Genomic DNA, 25,879 nt, shown 5'->3' on the forward strand with positions numbered 1-25,879 from the left:
GCCTCAGATCCCAGACAGCAACATAGTGTGGGCCAGATCCGGCCCACATCTACATGTGGATTACACGCGGACCAAATGTCTGGGCCGACACTATGTAGCTGTCAGGAATGCGACTGTTTCAGTGACCGACAAAATATGTCATTCGCTGGTCAAAAACCTTACAACTCCGTCTGCGCTCGATTTTCATAAAATGTTAATATTATAATGACACATGCGCGTGTTTGACATATATAAAGCCACAATACCAACTTTGATAACTGTTTAATTATTTTTAAAAAATACGATATGTAAATTTGTTGTTTTATCATCATCACCAACAACATCATTTAGCTACATATATATGCCCTTACTGCATTCCTACCTGTCTTAAGCTCAAGTTTCACATTAAATTTGAGTACTACACTTAATATAATATCCAGTTTTAATATGCCATTTAAAGCAATGCATGTTTGTGTAATTTTGTTATTTTAGTGCTGGTGTGCCATGGGATTTTTTACTTATCAAAATTGTGCTGTGGCAAGAAAAAGGTTGGAAAACACTGCCTTAGCTGGTCAATGTACAGTGTAAGCTTTCCATCGCTTTCCATTGTCGATTGCACATGCTACCATTGCGTATCCTCAATCTGGCAACCTGAGTGTGTGTTCAGTCTGAGGAGGAGGAGAGGGCGGGAGAAACAATTCTCTCTAATATTTATAAATTGGACTGCAGTATACATTTAAACCACTAGCTCAATATTACATACTGCACCTTTAATGGGTCTCCTGTACAGTTGAATCAATGTGTATAACACAAATTAAATACTTATATTCTAGAACTGCACAAATGCATAATCTAATCAAAGTAAGAAATTTGTTTAATTTTATAGTTCTATGTATTTTTTTTTATAAATGTGGCTATCATTATTAAAACTTCATAATAGAAACATTGCAAATGTATTTACAGTAACTCCAATAAACAGCTTGTTTAAATCTTTCCAGGTGTTTAATGAAGATGATGATTAAAACCCTCCAACACACTTGTTTGCTTTTATATATATATATATATATATATATATATATATATATATATATATATTTTAGAGTAGCTAACCCTATTTATCTTCATTTTGCTCATTAGGCCGTTCTCCAGAGAATTATTGTCAAAAATATGGGGATGTTATTAAAGCAAGCGCAATCTGCCTTGTGAGCGAGGCCAGTGTCTGTTTGCAGGCAAATCACAGATTTTTTATTGCATGTACAGCATCACAGACATTAAAAACCAAATGGTTCCACCTCCAAGCTTTGGTATAATTAAACATTTCAGATGCAACCCAAATTGCATATCTTCCTGCCTTCAGTTCAGGGGTCACTTAAACCATTACTAGCTCTTTATGAACATTATCTTGTGGCCTTTACTAATTAGAGTGTTCTGCTTTATCTGCACATTAAAAAGACTGCATTGCGGCGCACCATCGTTTAGTACTTCAAACACTTAGCTCCGAGATTATCAAAGGAGAAGCCTTGAAAGGCTTATTAATGTGGCCAAACAAGCCTCTTTAATAAAGCTGTTTGATCCCTACTAAAGAGCAAAACGGTACTCACGGTCACTGCAGAGAGGACCGCCGTATGTCGTCATTGTGCAGTCGCAAGTAAACCCCTCCCACTGCTGCAGACACACTCCCTGATTGGAGCAGGAGTCCTCCGTGCAGGTTGTGCCAGGGCCGGCTGAAACAAACAGGAAATGGGTATAGGTGGTTATAATCACACATAATACCCAGTTTTACAGATAAGGTTTAAGCCTAGTCCCAGACTAAAATGTATGTTTGAGCTGTTTAATTGAAAGCCACATGCACTGATATGTCTTAAAATATGTCAATGCCATTGTTTTGTGTCTAGATGCACACCAGTAATGTTTTTTTTTTCTAAGACATGTTTATGAAAGCTACTTAAATGTCCTAATTACTAAGGCCTAATCCTGACTTAATTTAAGCCCTGTTTGTGAAACCAGGCCATAACTGATTATAATAATGTATAGCTGAGTATATATTAAGGATAAACAATATGGGTTGGATATCGGCCAATATGGTAATTTATCCTTTAACTTTAAGATTACATTTGCAGTCATCTAACACTCATTTAAAGTTCATCTTTAAAACACTAATAATTAAATAAAATTGTTAAATGTAAAATAATATATATATATATATATATATATATATATATATATATATATATATATATATATATGACCACCTGTCATAAAGAGAAAACAAATATTTTAGGAATCTGTCAAAAAAAACTAAAACTAAAAATTGTATTGTCATTTATTAGGCAAATAACAAACTGAAACAACTAAATAGTCTTTGTTCACACATAATAATCATATATATATATATATATATATATATATATATATATATATTTGTACAATGTCTGTACAATACAGTAAGTGTGTACATTTGAGAGAGAGAGAGAGAGAGAGAGAGAGATGCGCTTTCAGGACACAATAGAAGGTATTTTGTGGCAAAAACCATGACAATAATTTGTCGTTTTTATCCTGTTGTTTACTATATTTATTTGCTTGGTCGGTGTCGTTGTGGGTTTTGTTTCTTTGGCAGTTGTAGGCTGTAAGGACCTATTGAAATAACTGAAATAATTTGGCAAAGTGATATGGAACTGCAATGCAGTCAAGACCTGCTAGAACTACATTAGCCGTGCGTTTCCCCTGAAAATAATTGCACACCTTAGAATGTTGGTCAACGAATCAGATTTGAGCATTCAATAGCCCTGTAGTATAAGTGTAATCTATCAACCAGGGTTTCAACCATGGAAAAATATCAATAAAACATACCTCACATACCATTACATTTACCTCAGGCAAGTCATTTGGTGTCAACAGCATGCTAGTTCACTAGAGAAATGAACTCTAGAGGGGAGCATTTCATTAAATATAAGCACTATATTAGCTTAAATATTCATTGTATTTACTTTACCTGTTAGTAATGTCTTATTTAATATGTTTAAATAAATTTGTCATAAAAAAATTATGACAGTAACTGTAAATGATATTTCATAAATAAATTAGAAAAATTATTAAACAATACTTTTATAATTAGATTTAGAAGTGAATGCAAAACCTGCCTTATGTGCAAATTACATGTTTTTTTTTTTTACTTTATTTGAGTGTTGATTATTATATCTAAAAATAAACAGCAACTGAATTTAATAGTTTTAATAGTTTAATTAGTCTGTTGTTAATTGTAACCTTTAATATAATAGTAATGTGCAAGAAAGGGCTTCCTGTATACAGTTTACAGCATTAGTTAGGACAGATTTTTTTATCCTTAAGAAAATGTAATTATAATTGAATTTATTTAAAGAAAGAAACATAATTTGTTCAATAAACCACAGTTTAATAAAAAAGAAGAAAAAAAGAAGCAATTTTATGTTTAGTTTACTCCCTCCTGCTGTACTGAACCCGTACCGAACTGTGACTTCAATACCGAGGTATGTACCGAACTGTCATGTTTGTGTATCGTTACACCCCTAATATATATAAAATTGAAAGTGTAAACAATGGGACTGATTGAGTTTTGACACGGCATGATGTGCCACTCATGTCCCATATAAGCTTTAATTGCACGTGCAAGTAATGCATTTTTGGGTAACAGTCATATGTTGTTATGATTGCCTCTGAACAGCAGTATACTAACCTTCACAGCCTCGCTCCACTTGGCCCACGCGGTGCAGAGCATCTGCGATCAGGTCAGGAAGTCTGCCATTCAGGTCAACTGAAGCCAGGCAGCCCTGGTAGCCATCCCGCGATGCTATAAGCTTGGGCAGACTGTTGTACATGCTCTTCCCCACACCTCCAATGTACAGCTCTCCTATACAACACACACAGAGTAAATATACACAGTTATCAACACATATCATTTTAAAGTCCATCCAGCAGAATTTTTTTCCCGGAAATCAGCTGATTAAATCTGTAGATTCCAACTGGGTCTGGATGTCTGTCTCCAAAATAATGCAGAAATCAATGATGATGGTGTTGCATTTAAATTGTTCAGCATGTTAACTGAAGCTTCATAAGGTGGTATTCTATGATGAGCTGAATATGTGTGGTTCTCTTTTCAACTAATTCCCTGCTGATGAAGGCTAATACCAATGAACCTTTGATGTGCAGAACAAAAAGAAAAACAGGGTTGTCATAAAACGGCATATAATTATGTAACATCAAAGTTGCCCTTGAGCAACTTTGAGGAAGAGAACATGCGGATAAGCATATGAGAAGATGAAGGAGACGGGAAACCCAGTGCGATATACAGACACCGCTCTCACTATAGCCACTGTTACGTTGCTCATCTGTGGTGTTTGGGTGTAGGATTGTGCTCAGACAGAGATTTGGGAATGGGGAAGAGAGGTGGAGAATCGAAATGACTTGGCTCTTCAACACAGAACAATATGTCCCTGCATCTGGTTCTTAAAAGCAGACTGATGCAACACTGTTCAACGGAGTCAGTATATATATTATTGAAATGATCACAGTGTAGTACAATCTATGGGACGCTGAATGAAAAATGTAACAGATATATAATTAATATTTATATTTAATAGTTTTTTAAAATGTTTATTAAAACATAAATGCATACAATGTAAATGAAAAATGAAATAATCTAAAACTAATGTACTCTGTGAACTTAACACTGCTAATATAATATGATTCTCCATTGCTGTGTGGTTAGGAGCTAGTGTCTATATAAATAGACCAACAGTTACAATACAAGTGTGCTGATGTTATACTATAGTCATTAAGGTACACACTGCTTTTTCTTTCTACAAATATACATTGCAGAAAGCATCAAAGATGTCCAGGGACCTTTTTGATAAACATTCACCAGGCAGACCATGTTTAGAGGGCATTGTTTGCCAGTGAAATGCAATTTCCAACTGAGCTCTGCAGGCAAGACAGGCAATTACACGTTAAAACTGACAAGCAAGAACACATATGGCAATTTTCGTCCTACAGTCGAAGAGTGCGCTCTCGCTCTGATTGTTTGCTGAAATATGCTCTTTTCCCACTTCAACTGAATAAGCCCAATTAGACCACCATTAAAAGCCCCCTTCATCTAAACCTCTGCACTCTTTAATTTTTATCTCACCTCACTACAGATAAGTTACATTCTTTCGTTCTAACTTTCCCCTTCCATTAAGAGCCCCCTAACCTGACTCTCTTCAAATAACTACTGTAATTGCCCTCTGTGCCTCTTCAATGGAATGACAGTCTTCCTGACTGGCTATAGCTCCACCTCTTAGGATACTGATTACATAATCATAGACATTTTACAATTCAATGCAACAGGTGTTACTGGCTGAATCTCAATTGTGCTTCTAAAAGCACTGAACTTCAAAGTGCATTCAGCACCACACAAACATGTTCCTCAAATTATTTTTCATAAAAGGTCTATTAATATTATTCTTCCAGTGAGTCCAAGCTGTAACTCCTAATCAAGACTTCAAGAGGACTAATCTACAATCGATGCACTGCATGCAGTATTTTTCATGAAGTGGGTACAAAATAGGGCCTGAAACTCTTAAAAATAAAGACTTTTTTCCTTTTGAGACAAATGGTCTGTAAAAGGAGGTGCTTAACCTTCCGAAAAATGTCATGTCAACCTCTAGAGGTCAAACTAAATATCATATGAGATATTTTAATCTATTCATTCATATCTTATTCATTTTATGTGAGGTTTGCATTTTTTGAAACCATGTTACCAAAATTTTTAACGACTAAAAATGTATCATTTTGACTGAGAGGAATGGGGATACTAATGAACAGTTTTCAACAAGGACAATAGACCTCCTTGATTTAAATAAATAAATAAATAAATAAATATGTGCATATATGTATATACACTGCTTAAAAAAAAGTAAAGGAACACTTTGAAAACACATCAGATCTCAATGGGGAAAAATATCATGCTGGATATCTATACTGATATGGACTGGGTAATGTGTTAGGAACAAAAGGATGCCACATTGTTTGATGGAAATGAAAATTATCAACCTACAGAGGACTGAATTCAAAGATACCCCGGAAATCAAAGTGAACAAATGATGCAGCAGGCTAGTCAATTTTGCTGAAATTTAATTGCAGCAACTCAAAATGGTACTCAGTAGTTTGTATGGCCCCCACGTGCATGTATGCATGCCTGACAACGTCGGAGCATGCTCCTAATGAGACAACGGATGGTGTCCTTGGGTATTTCCTCCTAGATCTGGACCAGGGCATCACTGAGCTCCTGGACAGTCTGAGGTGCAACCTGGCAGGCGTCGGATGGACCGAAACATAATGTCCCAGAGGTGTTCTATTGGATTTAGGTCCGGCGAGCATGGGGGCCATTCAATGGTATCAATTCCTTCATCCTCCAGGAACTGCCTGCATACTCTCGCCACATGAGGCCGGGCATTGTCGTGCACCAGGAGGAACCCAGGACCCACTGCACCAGCGTAGGGTCTGACAATGGGTCCAAGGATTTCATCCCGATACCTAATGGCAGTCAGGGTGCCATTGTCTAGCCTGTAGAGGTCTGTGCGTCCCTCCATGGATATGCCTCCCCAGACCATCACTGACCCACCACCAAACCGGTCATGCTGAACGATGTTACAGGCAGCATAACGTTCTCCACGGCTTCTCCAGACACTTTCATGTCTGTCACATGTGCTCAGGGTGAACCTGCTCTCATCTGTGAAAAGCACAGGGTGCCAGTGGCGGACCTGCCAATTCTGGTGTTCAATGGCAAATGCCAATCGAGCTCCACGGTGCTGGGCAGTGAGCACAGTGCCCACTAGAGGACGTCGGGCCACCCTCAGGCCACCCTCATGAAGTCTGTTTCTGAATGTTTGGTCAGAGACATTCACACCAGTGGCGGGAGGTCATTTTGCAGGGCTCTGGCAGTGCTCATCCTGTTCCTCCTTGCACAAAGGAGCAGGTACTGGTCCTGCTGATGGGTCCTCCTAGAGTAACTGCCTGTCTCCTGGAATCTCCTCCATGCTCTTGAGACTGTGCTGGGAGACACAGCAAACCTTCTGGCAATGGCACATATTGATGTGCCATCCTGGAGGAGTTGAACTGCCTGTGCAACCTCTGTAGGGTCCAGGTATCCCCTCATGCTACCAGTAGTGACACTGGCCCTAGCCAAATGCAAAACTAGTGAAAAACAGTCAGAAAAGGTGAGTAGGGAAAAAATGTCAGTGGCCTCCACCTGTAAAACCATTCCTGTTTTGGGGGTCGTCTCATTATTGCCCATCTGATTAAAAAGTGTTCCTTTAAATTTTTTGAGCAGTGTATAAACTACAGTGGAATTGCTATGGGTTACACATTTATTAAATAAATCATTTGATTATATTGATTACATTTATTTGACTCCAATACTTAAAAATGGTTATGGAACATCAAAGTGTACGGCACTGCTTTTTTCCCCAAAGTAGAAAACGAAAAGGAATGTTCAAGGAGAGAAAATCTGAACTAATCCAAGGATCAATGGAGCACATGGGCTAAACCAATAGGGCAAGGCTCCAAAAACAAACAAACAAAAACTTCCCTTCCCTTAAATTTACAGATGTTATGCCTGTGCCAGCTCATCTTCACAATAAATCCCAGCTCACAGCACAGAATCAGCGCCGCTCTCAGAAGAAAAGCTCAGTCTGCTTCACACAGAATAGCCCATGCATGGTTATTAGCTCTGTATGTCTCAGTGTTATGCAAAGACTATTAAGCAGACTTCAATCACAATATTCAATTATACACCCAATAGTTTTTTTCATTAGTCATTCAATGGATGGCTGGGCAGCGGGAGAGCGGAGCTTCTTTTGTGGACGAGAGGGAGGAAAATCAATTGCTTTCATATGAAGGAACTGCAGGGAGATTGTAAAAATGACATCTCCAGTCATGCGTCTCTTTTGAGTAATGACGAAGCAATATCCCTGCTGGATAAAAATGGAAGACGGGGAAAAGCAAAAAAAAAAGAAACACCTTTTGCTGTGCTCCATGACCAGTGGCCAAACCAGTGGATTAAAGCTCCTATAAACGCTCTCATAACGCACTGTACTGCCAAGGCCTAAAAGTTTCCTTTCATGCCAAGTTCTTTAACATCATCTCTACATGTTGGGGATCTAGGGTAAGGTGTCACAATAGTATCATAATGACTCCAATATACAGTGGTAGGAAGTAATCATTAGTGCTATGTGCTTTGGGAAGGACCACTATTAGTAGCAAAAACCTAAAGTATGCTGTATTAAAGGATTAGTTCACTTTAAAATAAAATTACCCCAGGATTTACTCACCCTCAAGCCATCCTAGGTGTATATGACTTTCTTCTTTCAGATGAATACAATCGGAGTTACAGTATATTAATAATCACCCTGATGCTCCAAAGTAATGGCAGTGCACGGAAACTACCTGTTTGAAATTCAAAAAAGTGCATCCATCCATCATAAACATACCCCAAAGGCCTTCTGAAGTGAAGTGATGCGTTTGTGTAAGAAAAATATCCATATTTAACACGCTATAAAGTAAAATAACTAGCTTCCGCCAGGCCGCCTTCTCTATTCAACTTACGAAAAAAGTGTAACTGACGCAACGTTGTTTTATAAGCTGAATACGGAAAGCGTAGGATGTAGCGTAAGCGTTTTGAACTGCGAGAGGCACTGCACTTTCTTCTTAAGTTGAATACAGAAGGGCGGAATACAGTCTGGCGGAAGATAGTTATTTTACTTTATAACATTTTTTCTTATACAAACGCATCGCCTCACTTCAGAAGGCCTTTATTAACCGCTCGGAGCTGTGTGGAATACATTTATGATGGATGGATGCACTTTTCTGAATTTCAAACAGGTAGTTTCCATGCACTGCCATTATAAAGCTTAGGAGAATCAGGGTGATTATTAATATAACTGAATTCATCTGAAAGAAGAAAGTCATATACACCTAGGATGGCTTGAGGGTGAGTAAATCATGGGGTAATTTTAATTTCAAAGTGAACTAATCCTTTAAATGCGTATGAAGTAATTCTGTACCATTTATGCTACAAACACAAATGATATGCCAAAGCACGCAGCATGAAGAGATATTGAGGTACTGAGAGAGTGCCATTACATTTCTAAGTGTAGAATTAACATAGAAACATTAGGCTAGATGATGCTAGGATGTTTGCCAGAATGTTGGTTGCTACAGTTTTGTGTTTTGTACAGGTGGTTGCTTCCTTACCCAACTGAAGAGTCTCGATGATATTCTGGTCTTTAGATGTGGCTTGGATCTTTCCTTCAAACTTAAGTCAGTGCAAGCTTGCCAGGCAAAAACTGTGTCTAATTGCTTAGAAAAGTAATAGCACACCTCTCTTTAAAAAGATTTAAGGTATAATTTGCTAGAAGTTAAATACTAATGCCAGGTTCTCACCATGATATAAAAATGTGTGTGTGTATTTAGGAAATCTTTGCCTCGACTGAACTGGCCACCAACAGCTCATTAATAAACTCATTGACATTCGCATTTCATAGCAACACCTGGATTTTCCTCACGCCAGGGGGAACAGGAAAGCAATTCAATTCCAAGTCGATAAAACAAATTTTCAGAAAACATTTACAGGGGCTGGATGGCAGTTCCTTGAGGAAGAAAAAAAACTTAATTATCGGACAACGTGGAAAGTCGCTTGTCACGAGCGCTCTCCACATATGCTCATTTCAACACACATAACAGGTCAAGCATCACTTTCCACTGGCTCCCTCACAGAAAACACCACCACATTTCAGCACCTTCCCGTCTGAGGATGTTCATTTTACACTTCACAGAAGAGCACTGGACCCTGGGGATTGTTATGCCACTCTCCATTCTCTCTGGCATAATTGCTTGAACAATTACAACTGACACATACTGCGAAGTTGCTCTTTTGATGTTTAAAGGACTTGTTCTGGGGCAGCAAAATAAAAAAGACCTTGGAGCCTGACAGCTGGAGCTTGCACTTTATGGCCTTATTTGATTCGGCCTTTATTACTCTTGTACTGAAAGTAGCATGTTGATGTACAATTAGATTTTTATTTTTTTTTTGTGCTGGAGCGTTAGTAGCTTTAAACCTTTCTTGTCTTTATCCAAGCATCATGGTTAACGAGCCATGTATATATATATATATATATATATATATACACAGACACACACAGTATATATATATATATATATATATTTACACTAAGTGCAAATAGCGTCCCTTGTTGGCAAACGCTATTCACACTAGCTCCGCCCACCAATATCTGGTATCTAACAGTAGCGAGTAAGGCTCGCAGACCTGGCCTTTAATGCGATCGACGAGTGTTCGAAAAGCCTTTTGCCGAGCTCACATTTATTTTTAATAAAAATAAAAATAATGTTCTAAACGTGGAAATAAACTGCAAACGAGTGTTTAATAATATTAAAAGTGTTTATTGGCTAGGGTTAGAAGAAGGTGTAGGGAGGGTTTTTATTCTCCCAATAAGGGAGCCATTTAATAATTTTAATAAATATAATCATCTACACTCTATGATATTATTGCATCCTGTTAATGTACAAAAATACTGAGGTACAAATAGTATCTGCCAATATAATGAATGCAAAGGTAGCATTTAAATACTATTTACTCTTATTGTAAAGAACTGATACTTTTACATGGTATAAATAGAATCTATCGCTATTTTCACCTAGTGTAAATAGCATATCGCTAATAAAATGCTGCTTTTGTCACAGTGTAAATAAAATATATTTATATTTTTACTTAGTGTAAATAGCATCTATCGTTAGGAAAATATGCTATTTTCACTTAGTGCAAATAGCCGCTGCCATATATACAGTTGCAAGAAAAAGTATGTGAACCACTTGCAGAATCTGTGAAAATGTTAGTAATTTTAACAAAATAAGGGAGATAATACAAAATGCATGTTATTTTTTATTTAGTACTGTCCTGAGTAAGATATTTTACATAAAAGATGTTTACATATAAAAAATAGCTATATATAAAAAATATATATATAAAAAAATAGCTGAATTTATTAAAATAACCCCATTCATAAGTATGTGAACCATTGATTCTTAATACTGTGTGTGGTTACCTGGATGATCAACGACTGTTTTTTTGTTTTGTGATGGTTGTTCATGAGTCCCTTGTTTGTCCTGAGCAGTTAAACTGAGCTCTGTTCTTCAGGAAAAAAAACTCCAGGTCCTGCAGATTCTTCAGTTTTCCAGCATTTTTTGCATATTTGAACCCTTTACAGCAGTGACTGAATGATTTTGAGATCCGTCTTTTCACACTGAGGACAACTGAGGGACTCAAACACAACTTTTAAAAAAGGTTCAAACATCCACTGATGCTTTAGAAAAAAAACACGATGCATTAATAGACGGGGGGTGAAAACATTTAGAATTTGAAGATCAAGGTAAATTGTATTTAATTTGTCTTCCGGGAAACAAGTAATGCAAGTATCTTCTGTTGCTTCCGAAGGGCAGTACTAAATGAAAAAAAAAAAAATTATATTCAAGCGAAATAAGAAAAATTTGGACCTCTTCATCCTGTTCAAAAGTTTTCACCCCCCGACTCTTAATGCATCGTGTTTCCTTCTGAAGCATCAGTGAATGTTTGAACCTTTTTTAATAGTTGTGTTTGAGTCCCTCAGTCATCCTCAGTGTGAAAAGATGGATCTCAAAATCATTCAGTCACTGTTGTAAAGGGTTCAAATATGCAAAAGATGGTGGAAAACTGAAGAATTATTGGGACCTGGAGATTTTTTCTGAAGAACATGCTCAGAATAAACAAGGGACTCATGAACAACCATCACCAAACAAAAAAACAGTTGTAGATCATTCAGGTAACCACACACAGTATTAAGAATCAGTGGTTCACAAACTTTTGAACTGGGTCATTTTAATAAATTCAGCTATTTTTTTTTTTTTTTTGTCTTATGGATTATATGTAAACATCTTTTATGTAAAATATCTTACTCAGGACAGTACTAAATAAAAAGTAACATGCATTTTGTATGATCTCTCTTATTTTGTTAAAATTTTGCACATTTTCACAGATTCTGCAAGTGGTTCACATACTTTTTCTTGCAACTGTATATATGTTTGAATTTGGCATAACCAAGGGTCAGAGGCATTGAAAAACAAAGATGTGACGCTCCCATAGACTTCCATAGGAATTGAGGAATGCGGAAGTAAGACGTGTTGTGGGGCGACCAAAAGTTCCAAACACAATAATTCCAGCATTGAACTCCATTCATTTCAGCGTTTCTCAAGCACACTTACTTGTAAGTTGATGAAATTATTGCATTTTTTTGACATTTTAACACATTAGTTAACCTCTCAGTAATCTAGCCAGTAGTGGTGTTTTATGTAGTGTGTTATAGTTAATGTTTATCATTAGATAATAGACAGTTTCGGTTAGCTAACATAAGCAACACTTTAATAGCTACAATAACCACTAGATGCCAGTGGTCATATTTAAGCAGTTGTTAGTCTTTCTGCCATTATTCTTTCCGTGTTGGAGGTTGAATGAGTTCTATAAAAAACAAGAAAAAACATATCTTGTCTAGCCCCTCATTAGTTATAATTAGAGTTGTCAAAAGTATCAACTTCGATACCAAGTCAGTACTGAAATTTTAAAAATGTGACGCTTTGAGCGCGGTTAAGCGGATTCGGAAACACCTCTGATTGGCCATTGTGTTGATGCTATCATCAGATATGTCTGTGATTGGCTTCAATGATCAATGCTTCAAAATCATTGTAAATAGTCATCAATGACACCTAGAGCTTACACAGATACACACAGGAGTGTTTGAAAGCAGGCGTCTATCGCGCACTGATAGACGCCTGCTTTCAAACGCTCCCGCTTTCAAATTCAAACACTTCCACGTGCTTTCAAACGCTCTCGTGCGTTTATCTTTGTAGCCAATCACAGACATATCCGATAAGTGCGTCAAGACAATGGCCAATCAGAGGTGTTTACGAATCCGCTCAACAGCGCTCAAAGCGTCACATTTTTAAAATGTCAGTACCGATTGGTACCGAAGTCGGTACTTTTGACATCTCTAGGTATTATACGTCTATAATAAAGTGTTTTGTCGAATGCAGTTGTTTTGTTGTTGTTGTTGGTTTGTTTGTTTGCTTTTTGTACTATTTTAACTTCTTTCTTGGGTTAAAATCAGTATTTGCTTGGTTTAATATTCACTTATGCAAGCATCATAAAACATCATAAAACAGTAATTTATCTTTTTAAATTTAATGTTTTAAAAAATCTAAACTCCTAAAAATCTAGCGTTTCATAGTGTCCAAATATATATTCAAATGCAAAACCTAAAAAAAAAAAAGCAATTATGATCGGCAATACTCTTTTGAGCGACTACACCTACAGCCATGTATATAGATGTAAATTTATTTACATTTTATTTATTTACTATAGACCCATACAGGCATCTAGTGGGTAAACAATGGCATTACATATGAAGATTATTATTTTTCTGGCCAGATGCCTCTAACTTGCCTTTTTGCATTGAAAATTTAAAAACCTTTTCTCTATTTTAACCTTAAATACTGCACTAATTGAAATCTAAATAAAATATATTAGAAAAAATATTAGAAAATAGTAATCAATACTTATGCGTTAAAATTTACCAGAAAATGCAAATATATTGAAGCTGCCGTCTATCCTTCTCAGACTCATTCAAACAGATTGACAGTGCAGATTTTTTTGGAACTATTGAGAGCTCCATAAATCATGTGACTGCATGGCCGTGAGATCAAAAGTTGTCACAGCTCTCTCTTACAATGGCTCTGATGACGGTCTGCAGGGGTTCTTTCTTTCTATGACATTTCCTGTTTATGCTTCTTCTATTTTTGCTCCATTATGTTCATTGTACCACACAACTTGAAAACAATATTCGGAAACTAAAAACATGCTAATCATAAAAAAGGTATATTCAAGTCACTGAATAAATGAATACAAAATATGACAAAAAAGTATCATATGATTGACCCATAAGAAAATGCACTAAATGTAAATGCTAAAATCTGGCATCTTCACATTTCTTAACAAAACCAGAATGTATAAAGCATCTGATTATAAGACATTTTTCCCCTTCTGCTGACACAATACACAGTCATAAATATACAGTACCTGTCAAAAGTTTTTAAAACATTACAGGTTTTTATTTTATTTATTTATTTATTTATTTTTTTTGTTGAAAGAAGTCTCTCCAAGGTTGTTTTTATTTAATCAAAAATACAGTGAAAACTGAAAGAAAACTTGAGTAATGATGCTGAAAAGCTTTGTCATCACTGGAATAAATTACATTTTTAAATTTATTCAAATAAAAAATATATATTATTTTAAATAAGTAATAATATTTCAGGTGAAATATACTTAGCATAAGAGACTTCTTTCAAAAACAATAAATAAATAAATAAATAAATAAATAAATAAAAATTCCAAAGTTTAGACAGGTACTGTAACTATACTAATTTCATTTACTTGGTTCCACATTACTAGCCAAACGGCAGAGGAAAGCAGCAGACTCTGGGGGAGAAAAAAAAGAAAAAAAGAAGAAAAAAAAAGTTACGACTATAACCTTAGTTCCCTGAAGAGGGAACTTGCGTCGAGAATGACACTGTGGGAACGCTCCGCGTGATGTCGTCATGAAGCACATGTGAAATCCGTCCAATGGTGTGACAAGACATTAGAGGCGGGTGACGTCACGACCAAGAAACCATAAAGCACGCTCAAACAGTGCAATGCTAGCTTCAAAAGTCTGAAGTAGTCGCTGACAGGCATGCCGGAAGTATGGCAGGGCGACGCGAGAGCCCTTTCAAGGGAACTCACGTTGCGTCAAGAATGACGTTCGTCAGCACTAAGAAGAAAGAACCCGGGCCCCAGGAGTGGAACTCAGGTCAAGGTCATAAAACCTCATGAATGTGTGAGGTGAGGACCAACCTGCCGCATCACAAACATCTTGCAAAGACACTCCGGACAGAAGAGCTTTAGAGGGCGCCATACTTCTAGTAGAGAAGAGTGATGCTGGGAACCCCTTACTAGGAGACCCAAAACAAATGAACAACTGTTCCGACCTATGCCACAGGGCAGCTCTGTGGACATAAGCGTCTAATGCCCGAACCGGGCACAGCAGATTATTCTGTTCCTGGTCTAGATCCCCGAAGGGAAGAGGACAAAAGGCTTGCAGCACAATAGATCTAGCCACATTAGTGGGAACTTTGGGAATGTAACCTGGTCTGGGATGAAGAAAGGCTTTCACCATACCAGGCGCAAATTCCAAGCATGACGGGGCAACCGACAGAGCTTGTAGATCTCCTATTCTTTTAAGAGAAGTAATAGCAAGGAGGTACAACGTCTACAGATTCAGAAACTTGACTGGAACCTCCTCAATAGGCTCAAACTGAGCTTGGGAAAGGCCTAGGAGCACCACGGCCAAATCCCATGCCGGTACCCTCGTGCGTACTGCAGACCTCAAGGTGCCACGAAGGAAGCGAGTTATCAGGGGGTCTCTCCCTAAAGACATACCACCCAAAGGTACGTGGTAAGCCACTATGGCCGCCACATAAACCTTTAAGGTAGATGGGAATAACCCTGCAGTGAATTGTTCCTGCAGAAACTCCAGTACTGCATCAACGTCAGTTAGACCCAATTAACTGGGTCTAACTGACGACCACTGCACTATGAGGTGAACAATCTCCACTTCAGGGCATATAACTTCCGTGGAGGGAGCTCTAGAGTGAAGGATGGTACCCACAACCTCAGCTGAGAGACCAAAGTCTATGAGCTGGGCCCCCTCAGAGACCAAGCCCACAGGTTCCATAGCTCTGGGCGGGGGTGAAGAACCGAGCCCTCTGCCTGGGACAGGAGATCCCTCCTGATCGGAATCTCCCACGGAGAGCCGTCTAGGAGAGATACTAGGTCCGAAAACCACACTCTGCCCGGCCACCGCAGGGTTACTAAGGTGAGCCGGACCTGGTCCCGGCAAACTCTCTCTAAAACTCCCAGGAGCAGAGCGATCAGGAAAAAATGCGTACAGACGAAGCCTCGGCCACGTCTGCACCATAGCATCCAGTCTGAGAGGAGCTGGATGCGTGAGTGGACAGTGAGACGTCTCTTGAGACGCAAACAGATCCACCTGAGCCCGGCCGAACACCCTCCATATCTGCTCTACCACCTCGGGGTGGAGCCTCCATTCCCCGGGCCTCAGCCCCTGCCTCGACAGGACGTCTGCTCCTACGTTCTGGACCCCGGGGATATAAGCTGCCCTGAGTGACAGCAGTTTTCCCTGTGACCACAGGAGGATTTGGTGCACTAGTTTGCAGAGTGGATGCGAGCACAAACCCCCCTGGTGATTTATGTAGACGACCACCGATGTGTTGTCTGACCGGACAAGAACATGGTGGCCCCTGAGGTCTGGGAGGAAATTCTTGAGAGCAAGAAAGACAGCCAACATTTCCAGGCAGTTGATGTGCCAGGAGAGGTGGTGTCCCCTCCACAGACCTTGGGATGAGCGACCATCTAGGATCGCCCTCCAACCCGTGAGGGAAGCATCCGTCGTTAGCATTTTGCGACGACAAGGAGCTCCCAGCACAGGCCCTTGGGATAGGAACCAGGGTTTCTTCCACATGGCCAAAGCACGTAAGCATTGCCATGTGACCTTGATCATGTGAAAGAGAACCAGGGGGTTTTCTCCCCTCAGAGAAAACTAAGGGGAGAAACCCCCATAAACCTGGGCGGGCGAGACCCTAACTGAATGGCATAACCCTTTTCGATTGTACGCAGGACCCACTGAGAAATATCAAATATTCTACTAAGGGAACCAGTCTCTTGAGACTGGCCTCTGGTGTTTTTTGAACAAGGGAACGGCAGGGAATGACCGAACTGATTGCTCTGAGACCCTCCTCAGAGGGAGCGAGCATCTTAGCGCCGCTACGTTTCCGGGCAGACACTGGGATGTTTGCTCGCTAAGGACCGCTGCGCCCTGAAGCACACAAGGTTGCAGCATTGGCAGAATGGCCCCCTGAGGGCACCGGAGAGAACTAGGCAACGTGTGATGAGGTTTTAACCATTTCTCTTTGGAGGGGGCTGCCTTCTGGGTCCTGACACTGGTAGCGTCCGTAAAGGAAGCAACTCACAATGCTCACAGCCAGCACCCTCGAGTGCTGACCGTGCATGCTCCGCTCCCAAACAAACCACACAAAGATTGTGTGTGTCCCCACCGTGAATTTACCATCATGCGGGGCGCTCCCACAGTGTCATTCTCGATGCAACATGAGTTCCCTTGAAAGGAAACTTGACAAATTCTCTTTACATCTACTTGTTCAGTGGTTAGATTATGTGGTCTTGACAAGCAAAGTGGGTTCTGTTTTCTTTTTGTGAACTCGTCTCAGCTTTCTACAAATATCCACTAAGACACAAAACTAAGGACTGCCTGCCAAGATTTCTACTAAGTTGCCAGTGAAAACTCAGAATAGTGAAAAGCCTAAGATATTGCTATGCCAACCGCTGCTGATGTCTTTTCAATCAAAATCTTTCATTTCAACACACACAAGGAAAGAACTAAATATACAGGAGATTCATATTCATACATTTTATGTGAAATAGAAGTTTGTTTTTGTGCCCAGAGTCAAGCAACACCTGCTTAAGATAGCAAAAGCATGTTTGGAAGCACTAAAAATTATGCAAAGTCAGTGGCATGTTGTTGTTGTTGTTTTTTCTCTTTCCCCTGTAGGCGCTGCTCTTTGTTCTTCTAATTACAGCCGAAACAGTGAAAAACGATAGCAAAAGTAAGAAGTACTGGAAGGTAGATTTCAGAAGCAACATGATTTAAACAAGGAGCTGGGAGCCGTGTAAATACCCATCAGGAGAGTTACTCATTAAAGTTGAATGCAAGAGCTTGAAATCAAACCCAAGATGAACGTAAAACCGCAAATATGTATCTAAGCGTACCTAAGAAAGATATAACAGTCGTAAGACTTGAGCCTAAACAACCAAAGTGAGAGTAATGATGGATGAAAGATATGTTATACTGAAGATCAGAAGATCGAAAATATTTCTTAGAGAACAAAGTAAAGTTGCTTGTACAACCCATATTCCAGGGGCTGTCAATCTTTTTCTGACCCAGGGTCCCTCAAAGACCCCCCAATATAAAAATGCTCAATATATATAATATATCTTATGAGGTTGTTTCTTTCAAAAATAAACTTTTATTTTTTTTTTTAGGTTAAAATATATAAATTAGAATATATTTTATTTAAATTATAATAAATCTACAGAACTGACACTGACAAAATATTTTTTGGTGAAATCCGAGAGCTATATGACTCGTCCATAGACAGCAATATAATCAACACTTTCAAGGTCCAGAAAGGTACTAAATACATTGTTAAAACAGTCGACGTGACTGCAGTGGTTCAACATTAATTTTATGAAGCGACAAGAATACGTTTTGTGCAAAAAAAACAAAACAAAAATAACGATTTTATTCAACAATTTTTCCTCTTCCCTGTAAGTCTGTTACGCAGTTGGCACAGTGAATGCATTGCAGCGCTTCCGTGTTTATGTCCAAACGCGGGCTCAGTATTGGCTGAGGCTTGAGTTCAAGTGACCACTATGACGCATGCGTGTGATGCTGATGCAGGAGCCGGCCAATAATGAGTTGCCGTTCGGATGTAAACACAGAAGCTCTGCAATGCGTTCACTGCACCAACTGCGTAACAGACTGACAAGAAAGAGGAAAAATTTTTAATATTTAATTGTTAGTTGAATAAAGTCATTTTTTTTGTTTTGTTTTTGCGCACAAAAAGTATCCTCGTCACTTTAACATTAAGGTTAAACCACTGCAGTCACGTCGACTTTTTTAACAATGTCTTTAGTACCTTTCTGGACCTTGAAAGTGGTGGTTATATTGCTGTCTATGGACGAGTCATATACCTCTCGGCCTTCATCAAAAAGGTCTCTTGGTCTTACAGGTGTGGAACGACATGAGGGTGAGTAATTAATGACAGAATTTTCATTTTTCAAGTTATTAGTATCTTGATGGTTAAGGGTGGTTTCTAAGGTGTAGCTAAATATTTGATGTTCTGACTGGTTGTTAGGGCATTGCTAACAAAAATGAGGCTGTAAAGTACAAATAGGCAGTTCACAAAGGGATAGTTCACCCAAAAATGAAATGTCAGTCCCACACTCATGTTGTTCCAAATGTATATGTAAACTTTTTCCTGTTTTTTCTTGTCGTTCCAAATGTACATGTAAACTTTTTCCTGTGGAATACAAAAGAAGATATTTTGAAGAATGCTAGTAACCACATTGTTACAGTTGGTTTCCATTGACTTTCATTTTATGGACATAAAACACTCATACAGGTTTGTAGTGACATATGAATGAAAAAATGATAACAGAATATTCATTTTTGGCTCAACTACCCATTTAAGTCATATTATTACATGCCTGTGTGCATATCACTCAGCCGACATAACCAATTTTTTTTTTTAAATTTTAAGTGAAAAATAAAAAAAGATTCAAGGCATCTCAAATATGAATATGCATTGACTTACTAAGGTACACGGTAAAGGATTGTGAAAACTGTGGATATATAGAGGAAATACCTTTGAGGTCCAGGTTGCGGGCTCCATTGGAGTGCTGCGTGACCGTGCGGGAGTCGATCTTGAGCGTGTGCACGTTGCTGTCATCGCGGGACACCATCACATTGTGCCACTGGTTGTCATTGAGCGGCTTGTCGGAGTTGCCCTTCATGAGCGACGGCCCATTGCCCAAGTCAAAAACATAATGGATGTACCTGCAATACATCAGTTCCCCTGTCAATCACACAGCCCAGTGGAATCAGGCAACCCTCTTTAGGATGACAATACTGCCTTTCTGCTTCCAAATCAATATCTGTAATAAGGCTTGAAATACTGGCACAGACAGACTTCCACCCTGTCAGATGCTCGGTGTGCAGCCACAGTAAACAGTTTACAGTCTTCAGCAAAGTGTCCCTTATGCTGCCTTCACATGCTATTGGAAAATTGATAATTCACACTTATGAAGTCGTGATTACGAGCTCATAACATTTAAGTTTCTAAATGGGAGGGCATTCATGTGCAATTTTTACCTAGGAAACTCGCATTTACGATAATTCTGAGAGCATGTGAAAGCAGCATCAAAATGCAATACACTGTGGCTCCATATATCATATTTAGACATTATTTATTGCTTTGAAATTGCTTATGTGTAGATTTCAATTCACATATTTACTTTCATTTTTTATATATATTTAGAATTTATACACACATTTGTCAGTGATGAATACGCTTTGGCTGATAATTAGTATGCCAATATTAGTTGAGGACAATATATCGCTACCATGTCAGTTATCAGCCAATAGGGCGCAAAATGTTCTGGAAGTAAAAACAGCATTAATTTTCTTCATAGAGAATCTGATCTTTAGCAATAATAACAGCATAGGCTCTTTGGAAAAATGTCTCTTTACCTACATTTTTGCAGCTTAAATTACTAGTGGCACCAAAACAGCAACACAACTGATTTATATGTCTGCTTAGTTGCTGTTTGCCTGTGCTCTTATTAGTCTCCTTGGTTACTCATTAGCCTTTTGTTTGTTACCATGGTTACTCATTAGTTCCCTTGTTTGCTCCATCTGTGTACGTCCAATCATCTTTGTTTACTCTTAGTATTTATATGCCAAAGTTTCAGTTTTCCATGGTCGGTTCTCGTTAACATGCAAGCTTAGTTTGGTTATGGTAAATCTTATGTTAATAAAGTCTATTGCATTTATCTTCTTCATCCTGATCCTTATCTACACCACACCTTGCAAGACGTGGCAGAAGAACTGATCACAACAGAAAACGTCTCGGTTACATATGTAACTCTCGTTCCCTGAAGGAGGGAATGGAGACACACGTCGGAACTGACCGAAGAATTGGAGATCGCTTTGAGAGACCAATCTACTTCGAGTGTAACTAAAACGAGCCAATGCACATTGGCATGCGATAATTGCATCCAGCTGCTCTGCCCTGCAGCGCGAGTATATAATGAGCAGCAGGTGCATCGCATATTTGCTTTTCCACTGAGGAGCGAAGCTAGTGACTCGGCCGTACAGCAGAGGTACAGTAAATGAATTGGGGATATCTATCAACACGCCACTGTCGCTGGCCCTTCCAGCGCTCTGCTTGAGAAGCCAACTGTTGGAGTGGAAAGTCAGGGCTCTAAGCAGAAAAGGTCAGTCACTGCTGTTCTGCAAGACCCGTCAGTGTGACTCTGGATGGAAGCCAATGCAGTCAGGAGTACTGTTTTTAATGACAGAATTTTTAACTCAACTGACTGTGGAGGTTTAAATGAGGTCTCTGCAGTGCCGTGAGCACCAGAGATAAGTCCCAAGAGGGTATCGAGGTAGGACAAGGAGGATTCAATCTTCTCGCACCTCTGAGGAACCTGATGATCAGGTCATGCTTTCCAAGAGACTTACCATCAACTGCATCGTGATGTGCTGCAACATACACTTTCAGGGTGGAGGGAGACAGCCTTCGCTCCAACCCCTCTTGCAGGAAGGAAAGTACAACTCTGACCAGACATCTACGGTGGTCTTCCTCGTGGGAAGAACACCAATCAATGAACAGGTTCCACTTCAATGCATAGAGGTGCCTCATAGAGGGGGCTCTAGCGGAAGTGATGGTGTCTACCACTGCTTAGGGTAGGTCACCTAGAACCTCCGCGTCCTGTCCATGGACTAGACATGGAGTTTGTCTGGGTGCCATAGGGTGCCCCATCTCTGAAAAAGCAGGTCCTTCCTCAGAGGAATGGGCCAGGGAGGGGCTGTCGTGAGGAGCGTGAGTTCTGGGAACCAGGTCCGGTTGGGCCAGTACAGCACAACTAACAAGACCTGCTCCTTGTCTTCCCTGACTTTGCACAGTGCCTGTGCAAGAAGGCTCACTGGGGGAATGCATACTTGCGTAGGCCCTGGGGTCAGCTGTGTGTCAGTGCATCCATACCGGGGTCCCCTTGGTAAGGGAGTAAAACAACTGGCAATGGGTCAAGTCTGGAGAGGCAACAGGTCTACCTGTGTGGCACCGAAGAGGTCCCATATCAGCTGGATCACCTGGGATGGAGTCGCCACTCTCCCGGAAGTGCAGACTGTCGTTAGCGCTTGTTGGCTGCACTATAGAGAATGCCAGGGATTTGAATGTCATGAAGCAACCTCAGATGCTTCTGACTCCAGAGGAGGAGATGGTGGGCGAGTTGCAACATGCGATGGGAGTGTAGACCACGCTGGCAGTTGATGTATGCAAATGGTCGGAGTGTTGTTCATACGGACCAGTACGTGCTTGCCATGTAGTGGCCCTGTGAGGTGGCTCAGCATAAGATGTACTGCTAGCAATTTGAGGCAGTTGATGTGCCAATGCAGTTGAGGCCCCGTCCTCAGACCCAAGACTGCATGCCCATTGCACGTGGCCCTCCCAGCCAGAGGCAGAGGCAACTGTGAATACCACAGCATGCCTGGACACTGTTCTATGGGAACTCCGGCCCATAGAAATGAAGGGTCTGACCACGGGCTAAAGGTTTGGTGACAGTACAGGGTGACGGACACGGTTCAACACTGACTGGATGCGCTTCTCTGTGAGTCGCGCCGTTTGGTTGAAGGAGTTTAACTCCATACCGAGAAAAGAGATCCTCTGCACAGGGGAGAGTTTGCTCTTTTCCCAGTTGACCCGAAGTCCCAAGGGGCTGAGGTGACTGAGCACCATGTCCCTGTGTTCGCACAACTAGTCCTGAGTGGAACAATGGCTGCCTCTGTTATCTTCGTAAAGATGCAAGGCGACAGGGACAGCCCGAAGAGAGCAGGTCGACCGCTGCAAACCAATCTCAGTGACGGTCAAGATTGGCCTTCACCCACCGCCTTCTTGGGTACAATGAAGTAGGGGCTGTAGAACCCCATTTTCATATCGGCTGGAGTGACCAGATCAATCGTATTTTTCACCAGTAGGACATCGATCTCTGCCCGTAAGACGGGAGCATCACAGCTCAGCACGGAGGTCAACTGGATGCCCCTGAACTTGGGGGGCACCGGGCGAACTGGATCGCATAGCCGAGTCTGATGCCCCGAATGAGCCAGCGGGACGGGCTGGGGAACGCTAGCAGGCTCCCAGAGACCATACCATTGGGACAAACAGAACCACAGATGTACTTGCGCTGGGGCAGCAAGGTGGAGGGCAGGGACCCGACTCGGGAGGCACTGGGGCGGTCCGAAGTGAGGTCAGAGTGTGCGGTGCAACTTTAACCTGGCTCCACGGTTGGACAGAGGTTGCGTTCTCGAACTGCACGCTGCTGTCCACTGGCGATTGAAGGGGACAAGAGTGATGAGGCATAGCGTCACACACTGCCATCTTCACTTTCTTGTGAAGAGGGGAATGAGAGTGGCGACGAGCAGACTGAGGGGCAGCCCATGAGTGGTCTGGTAGCACATCGGGGCAAGCTCTTGATTACCTCAGCCTGCTACTGGACTGCCGAGAATTGCTAGGCACAAACCTCGACTGTGTCACCGAAAAAGGCCACCTTGTGAGATGGGAGCAACGAGAAAACGAACTTTGACGATGTCTCGCACCTCTGCAAGGTTTAGACAGGGGGTGCTTCTGGACCACCATCTGGATGAACAAGCCAGTATCAGAGGAGAGGACTGAGCAGCCATTGTCCCAGAGCCCGAGCTCCACAGTGAGTCTGACCAGGTATGTGAGCCAGCTTTAACATCCGTGCTAGAGGGGGTATTAGTGGAGCTGGATACAGAGGAATGGCTGATTGACTGGGAAACGGAGGTAGTGCTTCGCACCCTGCACACCCACGAACCTTCTTCACCACTATTCCTTTCCAGCAGCGATGTCCGTTCATCACCGCTGGTCCTGTCCAGCTCTGAATATTCTGTGCCTTCATTGCCGCTGATCCATGTAAAGCCTGTTTCATCGCCTTGTGTCAAGTTTGTGTCTTTTTCACTGTCCCCACCCAGCCTCTCTCTCCCGCCTTCTCTGCATGATTCAGCCAGTCTGTCAGCCCTGCCTCCGCTAGCTCCCTTCAGCCCCTCATCTTCTCCTCTAACGCAATGCTGTGGATAAGCTCCACCTCAGTCTGTCGACCTGTTGGCTCCTCTCTCTCTTGGCTCCACCAGAGGTCATCGTCCTCACGGCTCTACTGGGCTCCCTCATCGCTCCGCCTGGGTCAGATATTACTCTGCCTGCACTTTGTCCCTCCACTCCTTCGGCTTTAGCGGGCTCCGCCTTCCCTCTGGCTCCACCTTGGTCCTCAGTCACACCGGCTGTGCCTCAGTCCTCTGGAACTCTGGCTCCACCTCGGACACACGTCGCTGCGGCTGCGCCTTTATCTCCAGAACCATCAGTATCACTCAGTCCCATCTGTTCTCCATCTCCATCTGTGTCTTACCTACACTACACTTTGCAAGATGTGACAGATTCACAATAAAAGAGCTCAAATACTTGTAGAAGCAAGGTACAATGGCATGGTTGCTTCAGCAATTGGTTATCTCATCTCACATTTACTTTTTTTAATACATTCGGTTAGGTTTATGTTCATTTCAAAGGCAATAGAGCATTAACTTTCTTAGTGCCACTAACAGACATTTAATTTCCAAATTGCCACAGTTTGTACAAACACCAATGTAATAAAACTTTGCCAGATTAACGATTTTCTGTTGAACATAAAAGTGTGCAAAAAACAATGCAATATATTTTGCAGAAATGTTGCCACAGGCAATTTTTATCAATGAACATAGGTTGGATAATCTACAAATCTTTCAAGAAAGACCTACCATAAGCTTTGGTTTGTTGAGCAGTGAAATATGCCTTATGAGAAATCATCTTTTATCATAGAATTGGGACTTTAAGCAACAGAGCTCAAAAGTGACTGCAGCAGTAGTTCAATACCTCATAAAACACTGTCTCTTACCTTTTTTCCCCACTTTTCAAATACGTTTTTGCTTCCAGTTGAAAGTTATAATACTGTGATTCATCTCTGAACTGTTTATGTGGCTTAGAACTGAATTGTCTGAAATGTCTAAATGTGAAAAATACTTACAGAACAAAGGCACTTTTGCACTCTAATTCAAACCAATGCTAAAAAAAAAAGAAAAGAAAAGTGGTCGATACTGACAAGGCCATGGAGATATACAGTGCATTTCTAATATTTATTCAACTATAAACATTAGATTTTGCAAATGTTAGTAGTTGCTCTCAGTTCATGCATCAAAATACTGCAGAGAGAGCACACTCTCATTAGCGCTCTCTCATTTCACATGCTTGTGCAGACTCCGGTGAGAGGCAAGGCCACCTGCTGTCTAATTGCTTACTGAATGACTGGCTTTCTGGACCACTGCAGCTAAGGAAGTTAAACATCTGAGGCACCTTCCCCCTCTTTCACTATTCATTTTTGCCCAATGGAATAAAATGTATAGAGCAAATCAGGTTGTTGTGCCTGCTATGTTTGGCATTAGCAATATGACTGAACTGAGAAATCTTTTACTAGGCTGGTGGGAAAAATATCTGATCCGAGACTGCGGATCTCCCACGTGGCGGCTTTGGTATGTGGGCTGAGAACAGAGTGAGCTGCCAATAAATAGAATACCATTAATCAAATAACACTTACATTACATGTGATTAAAAGTTGCTCTTTTTTCATCAAGATCACCGGCGCTTACTTTATCTTTTTGAAATTGACTTCCACTTTTCTCGTGAGCCGATTACAGTATCCAAGGCTAAGAATAGCAATCCACGCAATCATTCCCCTGAAATCGCTCTTGATTGACAAGCAGACACA

At 40.6% G+C, this 25,879-nt stretch overlaps 1 protein-coding gene across 12 annotated transcripts in view; it reads right to left on the minus strand.

Moving 5' to 3' along the window:
• nrxn2a (neurexin 2a) overlaps positions 1-25,879 on the minus strand; it is a 432,106-nt gene that overhangs the window by 216,728 nt on the left and 189,499 nt on the right. For all 12 annotated transcript variants that reach the window (XM_051877575.1, XM_051877573.1, XM_051877574.1 and 9 more), the window contains 3 exons: positions 19,654-19,844; positions 3,692-3,865; positions 1,581-1,703 (listed from right to left, as the gene is read on the minus strand). In XM_051877575.1, coding sequence (XP_051733535.1) covers positions 1,581-1,703; positions 3,692-3,865; positions 19,654-19,844 — 488 coding nt within the window. The remainder of the gene's footprint in view (positions 1-1,580; positions 1,704-3,691; positions 3,866-19,653; positions 19,845-25,879) is intronic.

Source organism: Ctenopharyngodon idella, chromosome 21, assembly GCF_019924925.1.
Source record: "Ctenopharyngodon idella isolate HZGC_01 chromosome 21, HZGC01, whole genome shotgun sequence".
NCBI classification, from domain to species: Eukaryota; Metazoa; Chordata; class Actinopteri; order Cypriniformes; family Xenocyprididae; genus Ctenopharyngodon; species Ctenopharyngodon idella.